Here is a 17,055-nt window from a genome sequence, read left to right on the forward strand (position 1 = left end):
TGGGCTGTAGGAACTGAGACTGAAGATCAAGTATGGCTACTTGTCTTGAGCAATTAAGAGAATGAAGTGACTATTCACAGAGCTGGAGAATAATAGGAGGAACTGATTGGAGGGGCGTGAGGATGAGAAATTGGGAGAGCGGTGTTCATTCCTTTGTTTTTAAGACAAGCTGAATTTGTGCTTAATGGAGCACAGTCTGGAGCTCAGAGTGGTGGTGGAGCTGAAAATATGGATTTTGGAGTCACTGAATGATAGTAGGTATTCAAAATATTGTGATGTTAAGATACCTGGAGTGAGGAGTTGCCTCAGGTGCATAATCAAGCAAATATAAAAATCGATCTATTAGGTCGAGCTTTCACACAGTTGCACTAAGTACCTAAATAATTCCAGGGTTTCCACTGGGCACTTTTTAAAAAACAGACACAATTAACATACAAGAAAATGCACAAATCTTAAGAGTATTTCATTCTATGACTTTTGACAACTGTGGCTATCAAGAGTAACATTTCTGTCACTTCGGGAAAATTCTCCCCTGGGCCTAAATAAATCTAATTTTTAGTTAAATATAACATAGAATAGAAACTACACAAATGCTAAGTTTACTCAATGTAAATTTTCACAGTGAACATACGTGTAACTAGCATCCAACCCAAGAAACACTATCTGATCCTCAAAAGCCCCCTTGTGGCTCCTTTCTGTCATTGTCCTCCCCACCGAAGGAAAAACTATCCTGATTTTTAACACCATGGACTAGTTTTGCTGTTTTAAGATTTCACTTAAATGGAACCAAATGATATAAACTTGTCTATATGTGCGTCCCAACGTCACGGTTGGGAGACATGTCGTGGTGCGCAGCTGTAATTTGTTTGGGGGCTGTACTTCCGATTCCTCTTTACTACCCTGATGGTCATATGGCCTTTTTCTAGCTTTTTTCCTTCTGATTTGCTGATTCTAATCGCTCGCTACCTTAGGCAATATATAAAGCTGAATACAGGCTACTTGACTCCCCAAGGGCTGTTGTTTATGTTCTCAACCGTGTTGCAGACGTTTGGAGGCTGCCAGAGGCAAACCTGGAAAGTGAGCTTTTCAGGGGCCTCACTTTGCGGATATGCGAGGGCCAGTAGAGTTGCCGAACGCAGCTCCACGTTTTCAAAAGTCGTCAATAGACTCACTTAAAGCGGGGTGAGACCTAGAAATTCTCATTATTCTCGGTAAAGAGGAAAGGGCACCAGCTGGGTGCTTCCACCGTCCGCGAGAAGGCGGCAAGCGCACAACAGCCACCAAGAACCGAAATCTTACCACCCCGAGTCTATTCCCGCGGCGCCGCCGGGCCCTTCACGTGTCTAGCCAAACCCCGCCACCCACCGTGGTATGACGTCATCACTCGTAACACTGACTAGCGGTGACGCCTCCGGGACCAGAGCCAATGAACAACTGTTCCCTTCAGGACCTTCCACACTCAAGACCTTGGTGTTCCCGTTTTAACATAAATGGGCTGTCTCTTCTACCCTTTTTTGGCCTTTTCTCTCAGCAGCTCCCAGATTAACCTCCGGCAAGACGGCTTCCCAGTTGGCCTGGTGTCCTAGAGGGCACGGAAGTAGCCGACTCTCTAGTCAACTTCCGATTTAGATCTCACAGGTACGTACGTTATTTCCGGGATTGGGTTAAGGTACGCGAAGGCGGCCGTTTCGAGATGCGACTGCGCAGCCAGAATTTAGGCGATCTAAGTATAAGCCATACAGTTGCCCGGGCAGGGAGGAAGAGGCGTTAACTCTTCTCGAACTTCCGGTTTGCTCGCGAGAGTCACGCGTTCCTAGGGGGCGAGGCGGGGCCAGGCTCGGTAGGGCGGGGCCGAGTGGGGCGGGCGGAACTAGGGGCGGGGCCGACGGCCTTGCGAAGGTTCCAGAGGCGCCGCGTGCAGGGAGCGGGTGTGCGCGGAGGTTGCGGCTTGTGCGGTTCGGCCTCAGCTCTGGGTGCGGCGTTTCCGGCCTCCCCTGCGCGGTTGTAGCTTGGGCCTTACGGACCCAGCCGGAATGGCTTCAGCTGCGGAAGAGGTAAGGGGTCCGGCTCCATCCTCCTCACCCGGTCAGCAGGGGCTTTGGCCTCCGTCCCCCGCCGCGGTTTCCTGTGCTGAGCGCACGGAGGTTGCCTCGGCCTCCTGCCTGCGCCGTCGGGCGTCCGCTCACCGCGCAGGCTCCGCCCGCCCACCTGCTGCGGCCTCGGCGGGGACGGGCCTGCGGGCCCTGGGTTTAAGCTGCGCGGGGAGTTGCCGCTGGGCGCGGTGCTGGCGAGTGGGCTGTGGCGATTCTCGGCTGCAGCAGCGCCGGTGGCGGACCTGAGCGAGCTGGTCACTTTCACGTCTTCCTCGGGTCCCTGCCTTGGCGTTCCCGTTGTGCTCGCCCTAGGGCGTGAAGCTTCATTAAATTATGGCTGATTGCAAAAACCAGGTGTCAGTTTTCTGGCAGAAGTATTGGAAGGTGTGAAGTATAATCCGGCACGCACCGAGTCATGTTCTCTCTACGTTTAATGAGTAGCTGTGTTCCTCAGTTACAGTGCTGCTCTGTGCCACGGTAGAATCCGTCTCATAGGTTTCATAAGGTTTTGAAAACCAAGTAGTATAGTAGTACTAAGTGTTTAAAACATTGCTTGGCAAACAGCAATCTGCCATACGCGTTTTTTATAAACAAGTAAATGGCAAGTTGGTTTTAACTAGTGGTGGGAAATAGCCTCCCGCCCCCAAGCTATGTAAACTCTTAACAGGGGAGGCTTAACTTTGTGCGGTTACAAACTGGGAATTGTAATGCTTACATTGCTGTTTTCTTGGCCTAAGTAGATGTCAATACATAATACTGTTCACAGTGAAGTACTGGGCATCTGTTAGCTAGATTTGTTTTCTGGAAATCTGTTCTTTAATGTGAACAGTCTGGGAAATCGCACATTTGACTTTTTAAGTAGAAGAATCTGCTTTAAATGAGAAAGTGTGCGTGTAAGTATTATTCTGGATAACTTGCCACAACTTTATTTGTTGAAGATAGGCGTTATGGTACCATGTGTCCTGAGGAAGGAATCTTTGAAGTGACTTTACGGGGGTACATGTGGATGGCTCTGTTAATCTTCAAAGTAAGGGACTTTCTCAATTAAAAATATAGACACTTTGCATTTTATTGCTGCTGTTAACATTTCAGAGTACAGTTAAGTGCTTTTTAGTATATTCAGTATTGTGCAACTATGACCACTATCTAATTCCAGAACATTTTCATCATCCCCAAAAGAAGCCTATTAAGTGTCTATTGATCAGTCAGTCTCCCTCCTCCCCCCCAGTAACTATTAATCGACTTTCTGCCTCTGGATTGCCTAATCTGCGAGTCTTATAATATATGGCCTTTTGCTTTTTTGGCTTATTTCATGTAGCACATGTTTTCAAGTTCATCCGTGGTGTAGCATGTATTTCTTTTGTATGATATATATTGTATATTTAATCATCAGTTGTGGACAGTTGGATTGTTTCCATTTGTCTGTTGTGAACAATGCTGCTGTGATTATACAGTGTACAGTTTTTTATGTGGACATATATTTTCAGTTCTGTAGAAGCTGAATTGCAGGGTCATACCGTAACTGGGAAACTGCTAAATTCCTTTCCAGAGTGACTGCACAATTTTACATTCCCACAGGCAACATAAGAAGGGTCTAAGGTCTGCACATCCTTGTCAATACTTGTTATTTTCTGGATCGTGGTGGTAGCCATCCTGGTGGGTGCGAACTATTTAATTGTGGATTTGATGTGCATTTTCTTAATGACTGATACGAGCATCTTTTCATGTGCTTGGTGATCATCTGTGTATATTTGGAGAAATAATTTGTTCAAGTCCTTTGCCCATTTTGAGGAACTTTGGTTTTAAAATGTCTCCTAGTGAAAAATTTGGAAATAGAAGATAAAGCTTGAATGTGTTATGTGTGGGGATGAAAGGGATGTGAGATTTACATGAGGAAAACAAATGAGTGCCAGGATAAATTAGATGAGAAACTGCTGAGTCTAAGACAGCTTAAAGTTATGTGTTCAGGAAAAGCAGTGAAGGGATCAATTGTACTGGTTTCATATCTGCGTATAGAAGAACTGAGGAATTACCTAAAACGGGCTTGCTGTAAATTGCTTCAGATTCCAGCGGATACCGTGTTTTGTAGTCCTCCAGAGAGAAAAACTGGCCATGAAGAGGGCCTGGGAACCCCTGGCTTAATTCTGAGTTCTTTTCTGAATCTGATAGAAAAAGGGTTCCTATTCCATTCAAGAAGTAAAAGCTCGTGTTTATTCGGCGTGATACATTTTCTTTTTTTGTTGTTTTAAACTAAACCCTGACTCTGGGAACAAATATGCTTATTTTATATTTCAGTATATTTATCATGTTGGTATTAGAATGAGTGTGAAATTTTAAAACCATTATAATAAAAAGGATTGAACTAAAGCATCTTGTTTTTATGCTTAAAAGAGGAGTTTGCATAATCTTTTTATCTTAGAAATAGTTTGGGGAGAGTAGAGTTTGTTTAGGTTGGGCACAGTTTGACTAACCATGTTTTCAGGTACAGATTGGTGAAACAGCATTGTGTGAGTTGTATCAGATAATAAAAGACTTGGGTGGTAAAAGAAAAACATTTGGTTTTTCTTGCATTTTATAAGACTGCTAAAAAACAAAGACTTTCATACTCTGTTCTTCAGATACTACACTGAGTTATTGAGCACTTTAAAAGTTTTTATATTGAGCCTTTTATATGATCTCAGGCTATAATGTATAATGTCAAATGCTAGGATCAAGCCAGAGGATATAAGTGTATTTTAATTAAAAAATGAATCCCTCTTGCTTATAAAGCTCTTACATGTTTGCAGTATGTCAGGATAACTGGGAGAAAAACTTAAGCCCGTTAATTTTCTAACAGCATCTTTAACTGTTGATTTTCATAAATGTTGGCTCTCTAGAAAGAAAGAAGTAGAAATAGACTCCAGTAGGCAGTGTATTGGCATAAGAAAAAGAACAGGTGGCTTTCTCAGTGACCCAGGAGTGTGTTGCATTTTGGATTGTTGGTCCAGGTTTTTTTCCTCTACTGTGCAACCAAGTCCCAGACTTTTAACTATAAGATTAACCCAGAGCTTCTGAATGAGACTTTTTCTTAAAAGTAGAAATATCTTTATTTTTTAAATATATATTTTTTTAATTCGAGCTTTTGTGTGTGGTATTTGGGTATTTGGGGTAGGAAGTCAGGAACAATCATGGATAGAGTAGATTACCCTGGTAAACTTGCTGTAGCATTTCAACACTCCCCGTGTATTCACTCATTTTTTTAGTTTTATTATTTTTAAAAACTCTAGTATCTGATGCCTAAATCTGGATATTGTAAGGAAATTCATGAGCTTTTTTTTATTTAATAATTTTTTCACCTGCGTTTATAATTCACGAAAGTATCTTACAAACAAAATGCTGTGAAACAAAGGTAGATAGGAATCTACCAAACTGGAAATTTTAGGCTTGATTACCTTACTTCAAGCATAAGTTTTCCTCAAGGGGTGGGGTGGGAGGGAGCTGGTGTTATTGAATAGGCTGCAGGAAGGAATCCAAGTTGGAGCCCAGCCCTAGAAAATGTAAACGAACCTCTTGATTCTTAGCTCTTATTTCAGTAAATTGAAATGACCCAGAGGCAAAATATTAAACTATTATTTATCATTAGCTAACCTATCTTTTAACACAGCTACAGAAAGATCTAGAAGAGGTGAAGGTGCTGCTGGAAAAGGCCACTAGAAAAAGAATACATGATGCCCTTACAGCTGAAAAATCCAAGATTGAGACAGAAATCAAGAACAAGATGCAACAGAAATCACAGAGGAAAGCAGAACCTCTTGACAATGAAAAGCCAGCTGCTGTGGTCGCCCCCATTACAACGGGATATACAGTGAAAATCAGTAATTACGGTAAGACTCACTCCCCTACATCCAGCTCTTTGCCTTTGAGCAACCTATTCCTCAGTTGTGGCCCACTAACAAATTTAATTAACAGTTTTGTTTTTGGTGGTTTGAAAGAGAAGGTACATTAGTTCTTAGTAAGGTGCTTTTTAAGAGATGGAAAGGATACATTCTAGAAGCTATTAACAGGAGTGCAAGATGATATATTACAATGATGAATAGCAATAAGAAGGAACCTGTTCTGAAATATGTTTAGTATATAAGGAACACAGCTTTTTGGTGTTTTGTTTTGTTTTTTTCATCTTGTTTTGCCTTGTACTTTGCTAGACAATCAGTATTAACTGAGGAAAGGAATCCTGTTAAACTCAAGAAACATTTTTGAACACCTAATATGTGCCACTGTTGTCCTTAGATTGTGGATATACAACAGTTATCAGGACCCAATACTTGTTCTTGGTGTAGGGACACAGACATAAGACTAATACATAGCATATGTGTTATAAGACCATAACAGTGAAATAATACCACCCCTATAAACGTTTTTGTTTTGGGGCAGTATACCTTGAATCTGAGCGATGAGCTTTCAGTGGGCAGGGATGATCTTTCCCTTCATGCTCGCAGTACCTAGAAGTAGTATGTACTTAGTAAATAATTGCTTGACTGAATAGAGTATCAAATATTACAGCAATACAGCTGATGAAGTAATTCTGCTGGACAGGAATAGTCAGGGAGTTAGAAGAGACTTTGGAGTTCGGAGGGTGAGTTCAAATGTGAAAAAAGGAAGGGAATTGCATGTGCAAAGGACATGGATAGATACATGAAAGGCACAGGTATGTATTTTGAATATTGTAATAGAAGCAAAATGTGTCTCCCAGCATCGAGAAGACTAAGAACAACAAATGCTGGCGAGGATGCAGAGAGAGGGGAACCCTCCTACACTGCTGGTGGGAATGTAAGCTAGTTCAACCATTGTGGAAAGCAATATGGAGGCTCCTCAAAAAACTAAAAATAGAAATACCATTTGACCCGGGAATCCCACTCCTTGGAATTTACCCAAAGAATACAACTTCTCAGATTCAAAAAGACATATGCACCCCTATAATTTATCGCAGCACTTTTTACAATAGCCAAGATATGGAAGCATCGTAAGTGTCAGTAAATGAATGGATAAAGAAGATGTGGTACATATACACAATGGAATACTATTCAGCAGTAAGAAAGAAACAGATTCTATCATTTGCAACCACATGGATGGAGCTAGAGGATATTATGCTCAGTGAAATAAGCCAGGCAGAGAAAGACAAATGCCAAATGATTTCCCTCATTTGTGGAGTAGAACAATGAAGCAAAACTGAAGGAACAAAATAGTAGTAGACTCAAGAGACTCCAAGAATGAACTATTGGTTACCAAAGAGGAGGGGTATTATGTTTGGTACACTTGGTGTGGGGGATCACGCAGAGAGCAGTGTAGCACAGAGAAGGCACATAGTGGATCTGTGGCATCTTACTACACTGATGGACAGTGACTGCATTGAAGTATGGGTGGGGACTTGATAATATGGGTAAATGTAGTAACCACATTGTGTTTAATGTGAAACCTTCATAAGAGTGTATATCAATCATATCTTAATAAAAATAAGTTAAAAAATGTGTCTCTCATTCAAGAGATGTACTATAGGGGAGACACTATATACTTAGTTGACTGTAGCAAACTGGTCTGAAGGTGGTAGGATTGTGGCATATTAACTGGGAACATAGATTTGTGTTTAGGGAGAAAAAGCTATCAAGGAGGATGGATTGAATGGACAGGAAGAAAATAGATGAAGTTCTACAGAACCCTCTAGGGCATCTTTTTGATTAACACTACATATCTATTATATAGCAGTGAGGATGGATTATATATATATACATACATTTACATTTTTTTTTTACAACGTAATAGGCTATTTATGTAATATTTGTATGATTTGCATTGACCATGGAGGTTAGAGACTCAATTTGATACTATATGCTGCAATGGCATTTAGTAGATACTGGTAGGGTAGTCTTTAGTAGTCTTAATTAGATTTGGATGAGTTGGACTCTAAAAATTTATATTCTACCTTGTCAGGGAAGGGAATTGAGGAAGCTAAGATTGCATTTGTTGAACTGCTTGGAGAAGTAGAAATTATGGAACGGGATAATACTGATATTTAGCCATCCAGCTTAGTGGAGCATTATCAATATTCAGGTATAGGACAAAACAGTTTCCAAAAGGGAAATGAGCTGTTCTTAAAGAATGTATTTAATGATCATAATATCTTTCTAAGATATAAGAAAATGGGTCTGATTTGAAGCCAAGTTCTACCATTAGGTAGATGCCTAACTTAGAGTAGATTACCTAACTGCCTTGAAGCTCAATTTCCCTATCTAGAAAATTCCTTGTATTTTTATTTTTTTCATGTTCTGTTACTGGGTTTTCATTTTATTGAGTTTTATTATGGATCATACATATTTGTTGTTCTAGAGCGAGAATTACTTTACTCACATTCCATTTTTTGTTGTTACTAGGATGGGATCAGTCAGAGAAGTTTGTGAAAATCTATGTCTCTCTGACTGGAGTTCATCAAGTCCCTGCTGAGAATGTGCAGGTGCATTTCACAGAGAGGTGAGTTTCCACAACTGGGAAGACAGTGATCAATAAGTCAGAGATTGCCTTAAGAATTCAGTTATCCCTTGCACCTGCTTTGAAGGGGTGAGTCGAATATCATCTGCATGGCTAAATGCATATCCTAAAATAAAACTGGTGGCTTTTTTCCACAAGAACTGTAGAGCATCTTTCATAGAACCCAAAAGATAATATGTGTTCACTGTTGTGCTGTAGGTCATTTGATCTTTTGGTAAAGAATCTAAATGGGAAGAGTTATTCCATGATTGTGAACAATCTCTTGAAACCCATCTCTGTGGAAGGCAGTTCAAAAAAAGTAAGTGTACTGTTTTTGTCATATTATCAAGCCTTATTAAATTGAACCTGGGCAATTTAGAATTGAGAGGAACTAGAATTTATCTTCTAACAGGATCAGCAAACTACTACTGCCTGTTGACTGTTTTAAAAACAAAGTTTTATTTGTGCATCCCCAAGCTTTTGTGTATATGTGTTGTCTGGTTGCTTCTGTGCTATGATAGCAGAGCCAGGTGGCTGCAACAGACCTTATGCCCACAAAGCCTGAAATACTATCTGGTCTTTTACAAAAAAAGTTTGCTAACTCCTGCTCTAGAAGAGCAGATTATTGTGAGAATAGTGCATTAAAATTGGGAGGGAAATAAACTTTTAAATGGTTAAGAGTAAGACTTGAGATTTGATAGCAGTTTTTTTTTTTTTGCCACTTACTCGGTGACCTTTGGCAACTCACTGATTCACTCTGCCTGTTTCCTTCCTTGCCTGTGTAATTGAAATAATAATTTCACAAAGTTGAAATGATAGACTGAAATGCAGTACACATAAAGTGCTTAAATGGTAGCTGCTGTCAGCACAACGTGTAACTTTTTATACATAAAAAGGACTTAACTATTTGGTCTAGTTGCAGTTAGAAGCTATAAAAAGAAATATTTAAGATTTCATACTTTTCACTAATTCAGATAATCCCTCTTTTCTACCTAATTTGAATAAATGAAGTTTAATGCATCTGGTATATGGAAGTGTCATTTTGCCATCTGTATTTATTAGACAGTTTTGAAGCAGCTTAAAGGTAATTTTAGAGTGTTAACTGTGTTTCAGGGCTCCCTTCTTCATCCACTAATCCCAGAGTTGAAGGATATTCAAAAGACATTAGGTGGTGTATGGATCATTGCTTGAGTTGTACATTCTTGTTCTGCTTTCCCAGCTTCCAGACTCCTTATCAATGCGTTCTGCCTTACATAATTTGATTTCCTCTCTCTGATCCCTCTTACCTTCTTCAATCACCAAAATCTAGTCATTCCTTTTGTTCCAACTCCGTAATCATTCCTTCTTGGATCCTTTTTCCTTGCTGAAGTAACTGCCTGTGAGGCCCTTTCCCCCCCCCCAGATCTTGGGCCATAGCTCAGATTTCCCTTCAGAGCTCTTCCTAGTGAAGCTCTTCCCTCAGCCCATTTCCACCCTCTTTGCCTTGATAGCACTGAGTTTTGAAGGTATTCCACTTTTACTCACTTAAGGTATTTTTCCTTGAGTGTACAGATTCTGACCTAGTTATAAATGTATCACTAGCACCTAAAACAGATCCTACACATAATAGTAACTTGATCAACTAAATAAATTTCTAAATATTCATGGTTATCTCCATGTGTTCTGAATTATACCTGTTTTCCTACTTTTCTTCCAGGTCAAGACAGATACAGTTCTTATCTTATGTAGAAAGAAAGTGGAAAACACACGGTGGGACTACCTGACTCAGGTTGAGAAGGAATGCAAAGAGAAAGAGTGAGTCTGCTTTCACCTCCTTAAGAACTTTAATGTACTCTGTGGGCTTAAACATTTTTAGTAGTTTATGGACAAAACAGTTAGTCTGTGATCTGACCACTTAACCTCCTAATATCCATGACTGACCTTGTTATCTTATATATCCTGTCAAGACCCACGCGGGGAGGGCCCAGCAAGTAGCGTTGTGAAGAGTCTATAGGTTTGGCTGGCTCTTTCGTACTCGTTCTTAATTGTAGGCCAGTAGTCCTTCCATGTAAATACTGTGCATATTCCCAGAAATTTCATTTCAGTAGTACCAGAGAGGCCCAGATAATAACATGTATGGTTTTTTAATTATGCAGAAGTTTCTGATAGGTAGTTTTACTGTCACTGGTGTAGAGTGAAAAAGACTGAATAAATATTTTTTCTTAGAATAAAATAGGAAAAAAAATACTCAAGATAATTTCCATTCTAGTTGAAACATTCCTCTGCTTGAAATTTTCTTTCTCTTCCAGTGGTGATATGTAGAATCATTAGCCATACACATTTCTCTCACTCTTCCCTTCTGATAGCGTACATTTAGGATGTGATTGATTGGCTAGAGTTAGGCACTGCATGTAGAACTGATTTTAAATCTAGAGTGAATTACCCGAGTACTGGACCCTGGCTTAACTGTAACTTTATCTCCAGTGCCCAGTACAGAATCTGACAATAAATGAGGTGAATGAAGAATTAAAGTTAAAAGGCCCAGTTGGGCATTGATTCAGCTAGAGGTATTGACTACATTAAGGACTGTGCTTTTTTTTAACACCAGGTCCAGACCCATCTATCTCAGGCTTAAGAGGAGGGTTTTTCTAATTTAAAAATGTCTGAGCTTCAGTATGTGTTCACATGTTACCTGTTTGTGTTTTTTCCCTTAGTGAAAGTGTATTTTTCAAATTATATGAGAAAATACACTTTAAAAAAATTAAAACAGAAAAGTAAATGGCTTATTTACATCCCAGTATCACATAACCTCTTACTGTTTTGATTATCACTCTTTCAAACGTGTGTGTATATTTTCATTAAGATGAGTTTTGTGCTATTTTAATTGTCTCCACCCCTCCACTTCCTACCAGTGTTAACCTGATTTGTATCATTCCATACCTAGAAATTACACATAACAAAATTTGGCAGTAAATGGGATCATTGATATATGTACACATATCTCCATTATTGATTGTGTATTTTAACAGAAAACCCTCCTATGACAATGAAACAGACCCTAGTGAGGGATTGATGAATGTTCTAAAGAAAATTTATGAAGATGGAGATGATGATATGAAGCGAACCATTAATAAAGCCTGGGTGGAATCAAGAGAGAAGCAAGCCAAAGGAGACACAGAATTTTGAGACTTTAAAGTCCATTTGGTAACTGTGATGTGGAAATATTATGTTTTCAATAAAGAAATTTGGTGAGTTGCACAGATACATCTGACAGATAACCATTTACACAGCCTCCTAAGTAAAGGCAGTAAATTCTCCATTTCATTCTGTCTGGAGGATTTATTTAAATAAAATACACTTATTAAACACTTCCTCCAAAGATGGTTTCCTTAGTAACCTGGTCATTTTGTTCAAGAAAGATTAATAATGCATTTCTGTGTGAAATGTAAAAAAGCAAGTCTTGACTAATGCAAATGCCATTGTTCAATGTAGAGATAGAAAAGTTATTGTTTGCTTTTAAGTTCCTGACATCAGCTCCCTCCAGTGTAAGAATTATTAAAAATAAAACCTGAATTTTTGCATAAAATGCCAGTTTGTGCTTGTGCTTCAAGGCTGCTGTATAGGTTGATCTTTCTTTTCTGTTAGCAGCTTAATGCATACACCATGTGTCACCACACACTAATAATCCAGTCACAAGCATTTTTCTCCAGATTAAAATATATTTATGAATAAATTGAAGCTAAATCTAGACAAAGACATCTTGTATAGGACTAATTACTTTTTAGCTATGAATCTGATCACTTACAGGGATTTCATAGGGAATTACTCTCCCCCTCTAAATTCAGGAGTAAAAGCAAAATACCTACGATCTTGTCCTCACATTGTATTGGAGATATTTGCTGTTATAAGTAAAAGAAAGCAGTTAAACACAGAGGAAAAATCAGGAGTATTAAGCTACTACGACTAAAAGAATTTGGTTGGTAGAACTGCTAGGGTAAAATTTGGTAGGGCTTGAAATTAACATAAACCAGCCTATAACCAGAAGAGCTATTATTAAATACTGAACACATTACAAAGCCTCTATATAATTAAAGTTGTGATGTTGGCACATGATAGTTCCCCATACCTTCAACTGTATGGAAGAAAGAGGGGGGATCTGTGTAAGTACTCTATAGTTGTTTAGACCTACCTAAAATTTAAAAGCTAAATAAGAACCTCCCCAAATTTGAAAACAAACCTAATGCATATCAAGTTGTTAAAACATTTTCAGGTGACTTTAGAACACAGTATTTTCTGAGATGGAGTCTAAGGACAACTATACAGAAATCTTGCCCCGCACTCACCAGAGTTAGTAGAAGCAAGCTCACTATACTGAAACTAAGCAGTAATGAAATTGATGGATGTTAGGAGCTAAGATTTTTACAAGTATACAATCAACATAAACTTAACATTTAGGCATATTTTTTTAAAAAAAAAAAGATCCACATTTTCTAGTAAGGTCCACCAAGAAGTCTTAAAAGCAGTGACAGTTCAGAACCAAGCAATGAATAGGGAGGAAGATAAAAGATAGTTGCACAGAAAGAGCCTGAACTCATCTCCCACATATACACTGAATCTATACTTACATACAGAACAATTCCTTCTGTGGAAGAACTGAGGGGCTGAGTGAAGGAAGTCAACTTACTTTAGTATACACCAAGCAGCAGGGGAGCTTAAAGGGACTCCCTCCAGCATCAGAGGTGCTGGCAAGTGCCATTGTGTGTTCTCCCTCCACCTTAGTAAGCTCGAGAAGCTCCAGCAACAATATATTCAGATAAACCCACCAAGCAGCCCCACTCAGCCCAAAAGATCTGGAAGACCTGCCAAAGGGACAGCTGTGAGGTGCACACTGGGGAAGACTCTTCCCCACCTCGGCCTCTGACTACCCTAATCCACACACAGTGGACTTCACTGGAGAGAGCACCCCGGAACTCCTAAACCCATGCCCATGTGCATTTGGCCCCCTTCCCTGAGCAGCACCAACATGGAATGCCCCACAGGACCACTTGGCCTGAGCCTCCTGGGGCTTCAGCAACCCAGCCAAAGCTGCCAGGTGCACACAATCTTAATGGGATGTTCTGACAAGACCACATGCTCAAGGCTGGGAGAGGAAGCTGTCTCACCTAATTCACTGGGGGAAAAAAAAAAAGACAAGAATATACTCCAAACAACAAGACAAAACTCAACTGAATGAAACCAAGCTAAGCAGTCTATCTGATAAGTAGTTTAAAGCAATGGTTATAAAGATAACCTTACTTCAGAGAGAAGTGGATGACCTCAGGGAGGACTTCAGCAATTAGATGGAAAATATGAAAAAGAGCCAGTCACAGATGACAAATACAATAAATGAAAAGTACACGAGGGGGAATCAAAAGCAGACTAGAGGATGCAGAAGAGAAGAACATATCAAGTCTGTCTGGAGGACAGGGTAATAGTAGAATAGCAAAAGGAAAATTTTTGAAAAATAAGGATAGGTTAAGGGACCTCTACCACAACATCAAATGATCTAATAACAGTTGCATTACAGGAGGCCCAAGAGGAGAAGAAAAAAGGCAGAAAACTTGAAGAAATAATAGCTGAAAACTTGCCTAACTTGGGGGAAGAAAACAGATACTAAGGTGCAGAAAACAGAACCCCAAACAAAATGAACCCAAGGAGGTCCACACCAAGATACACAGTAATTAAAGTGTCAAAGATTAATTATAAAGAGAGAATCTTAAAGCAGCAAAACAATGAGTTACATACAAGGGGAAATCCTTAAGGCTAGAAGCTTATAGTTCATCAGAAACTTTATAGGCCTGAAGGTATTGGCATGATATATTCAAAGTGCTGAAAGGAAAAAAATCTGCAACCAAGAATTCTCTACCCAGCAAGTTTATCATTCAGAATTGAAGGAGAAATAAAGACTTTCCCAGATAAACAAAAGTGAAAGGAGTTCACTTTTACAAGAAGTGTTAAAAGGGACTTCTCTAAGAGGAAAAGAAAAGGCCTTAACTGGAAGAAAATTACAAATGGAAAAAACTTCACTGGTAAAAGCAAACATACAGTAAAAATAATACATCAATCATAAATGCTAGCTTGAAGGTTAATAGACAAAAGTAGTTAAATAAAAAAAAATTAGTTGGAATCAAAGTGTAAAATAGGACATCATATAGATAAAACTTAGGGGAGGGGAGTAAAAATGGGCTGTTAGAATGTGTTTGAACTTAAGCAACCATCAACTTTAATATAGACTGCTATATACTTAGGATGTCACATGTGAATTTTAAGGTAACCACAAACCAGAAACCTATGCTAGATACAAAAAAAAGCTATCAGCCATTATGTTAGTTATTTTCAGAAGAGCAAAGAGCAAAAGAACAGAATTACAAAAGCAACCAAAAAGCAATTAACAAAATGGTAGTATATAACTGTCGATCATTTTAAATGCAAATGGACTAAATGTGGCAGTGAAAAGACAGGGTGGCTGAATGCATAAATTCAAAGCCCACATATATCTTGCCTACAAGAGATTAATTTCAGACCTAAAGACACACAGACTAAAACTGAAAGGATGGAAAATGATATTCCATGCATATGGATATGGAGGCAAAAAAAAAAAAGCAGGAGTAGCAATACTCAGACAAAATAGATTTCAAAACAAAGTAACAAAAATAAGGGCATTACATAATGACAAAGGGATCAGTCCAACAAGAGGATATAACAATTGTAAATATGCACCCAACACAAGAGCACCTATATATTTAAAACAAATAAATAGACATAAAGGGAGAAACTGACAGTATTACAATAAAAGTAAGATACTCTTAACATCCCAGTTATATCAGTGAATAGATAATTCACACAGAAAATAAGGAAACAGTGGCTTTGAATGACACATTAAACTGGATGGCCTTAACAGAAATACAGAACATTCCATCCAAAAGCACAATACATATTCTTTTCAAGTGCACATGGAATATTTTCCAGTATAGATCAAATGTTAGGTCACAAAACAGGTCTCCATAAATTTACAAAGACCTGTAACTATATCAAGCATCTTTTCTGACCACAATTATGTGAACTAAAATCAATTACAAAAAATAGCTGGACAGAACACAAACATGGAGTTTAAGCAACATGCTACTAACCAACTAATGGATCAGTGAACAAATCAAAGGGGAAATAAAAAAATATATGGAGATACAAACAAGCCTGTCTCAAGAAACAAGAACAATCTCAATCTAACCTTAAAGGAACTAGAAAAAAAGAAGGCCAAAGTTGGAAAGGGATATCATAAAAAAGATCAGAGCAGAAATAAATGAAATAAGAGACTAACAATGAAAAAATAATGAAACTAAGAGCTGGTTCTTTGAAGAGATAATGAGAATTGACAACCCTTAGCCAGATTCATCAAGAAAAAAAGAGAAAGGACTAAAAAATACCACAAATGAAAGAAGTTACAACTGACATCACAGAGACTGAAAGGATTACAACAGAATTTGGGAAATTATATGCCAACAAATTGGACAACCTAAAATAAATGAATAAATTCCTAGAAACATACAAACTTCCAAGACTAAAATGGGAAGATACAGAAAATCTGAACAGACTATTAAAATTGAATTGATAATCAAAAAATACTCAAGAAACAGAAGTCCAGCACCAGTTGGCTTGATGGGTGAATTCTACAAACACTTAAACAAAAGCTGATACCTCTCCTCAAACTTTTCCAAGAAAACAGAAGAGGAAGGAAAGCTTCCAAATTCATTCTACAAGGCCAGCATTAATCTTTACCAAAACCAAAGATAGTACAGAAAAAGAAAATTATAGACCGATATCCCCAATGTAGATGCAAAAGTCCTCAACAAAATATTAACAAACTGAATTTAAAAATACATCAAAGGATCATTCACATGACCAAGCAGGATTTAGTCCAGAAATGCAAGGATGGTTCAGTATCCATAAATCCATCAATGTGATACACCAGATAACCAAAGGCTAAAAATAACATGATCATCTCAATTAAAAAAGCATTTGACAAAATTCAACATCCATTCATGATCACTGGGTATAAGGGGAACATACTTCACACAGTAAAGGCCATATATGACAAGTTCACAGCTAACATACTCCATGGTGAAAAAGCTAAAAGCTTTTCCTCTAAGATGAGGAAGGAATAAGACAAGGGTGCCCACTCTCACCACTTTTATTCAACATAGTACTGGACGTCCCAGCCACAGCAGTCATACAAGAAAAAAAAAGGCATCCCAGTTGGTAAGGAAGAAGTTAAACTGTCACTATATGCAGATAACATACTATATATAGAAAATACTAAAGACACCACCAAAGAACTAATAATGAATTCAGTAAAGTCAAAGGATAAAGTCAATATACTCGGGTAAGATTCCTCAAGGGAGGAACAACCTAAGACAGGCACACTCGCAGGGGGGCCATCAGGTGAGAA

The 17,055-nt window shown here is 38.8% G+C and overlaps 1 protein-coding gene across 2 annotated transcripts; it reads left to right on the forward strand.

Moving 5' to 3' along the window:
- Positions 1–1,474: 1,474 nt before the first annotated feature.
- Positions 1,475–12,156, forward strand: CACYBP (calcyclin binding protein). 2 transcript variants are annotated; one of them, XM_036918116.2, is made up of 6 exons: positions 1,475–1,638; positions 5,737–5,956; positions 8,498–8,594; positions 8,811–8,910; positions 10,288–10,385; positions 11,600–12,156. In XM_036918116.2, exons 2-6 carry the CDS (start codon positions 5,851–5,853, stop codon positions 11,754–11,756), a joined length of 558 nt encoding a protein of 185 aa, XP_036774011.2. In that variant the 5' UTR covers positions 1,475–1,638; positions 5,737–5,850; the 3' UTR covers positions 11,757–12,156. The 2 variants fall into 2 exon arrangements, with proteins under 2 accessions (XP_036774011.2, XP_036774010.2); XM_036918115.2 differs by lacking the exon at positions 1,475–1,638 and adding an exon at positions 1,879–2,054.
- Positions 12,157–17,055: the final 4,899 nt, after the last annotated feature.

Source organism: Manis pentadactyla, chromosome 9 (genome assembly GCF_030020395.1).
Source record: "Manis pentadactyla isolate mManPen7 chromosome 9, mManPen7.hap1, whole genome shotgun sequence".
NCBI classification, from domain to species: domain Eukaryota; kingdom Metazoa; phylum Chordata; class Mammalia; order Pholidota; family Manidae; genus Manis; species Manis pentadactyla.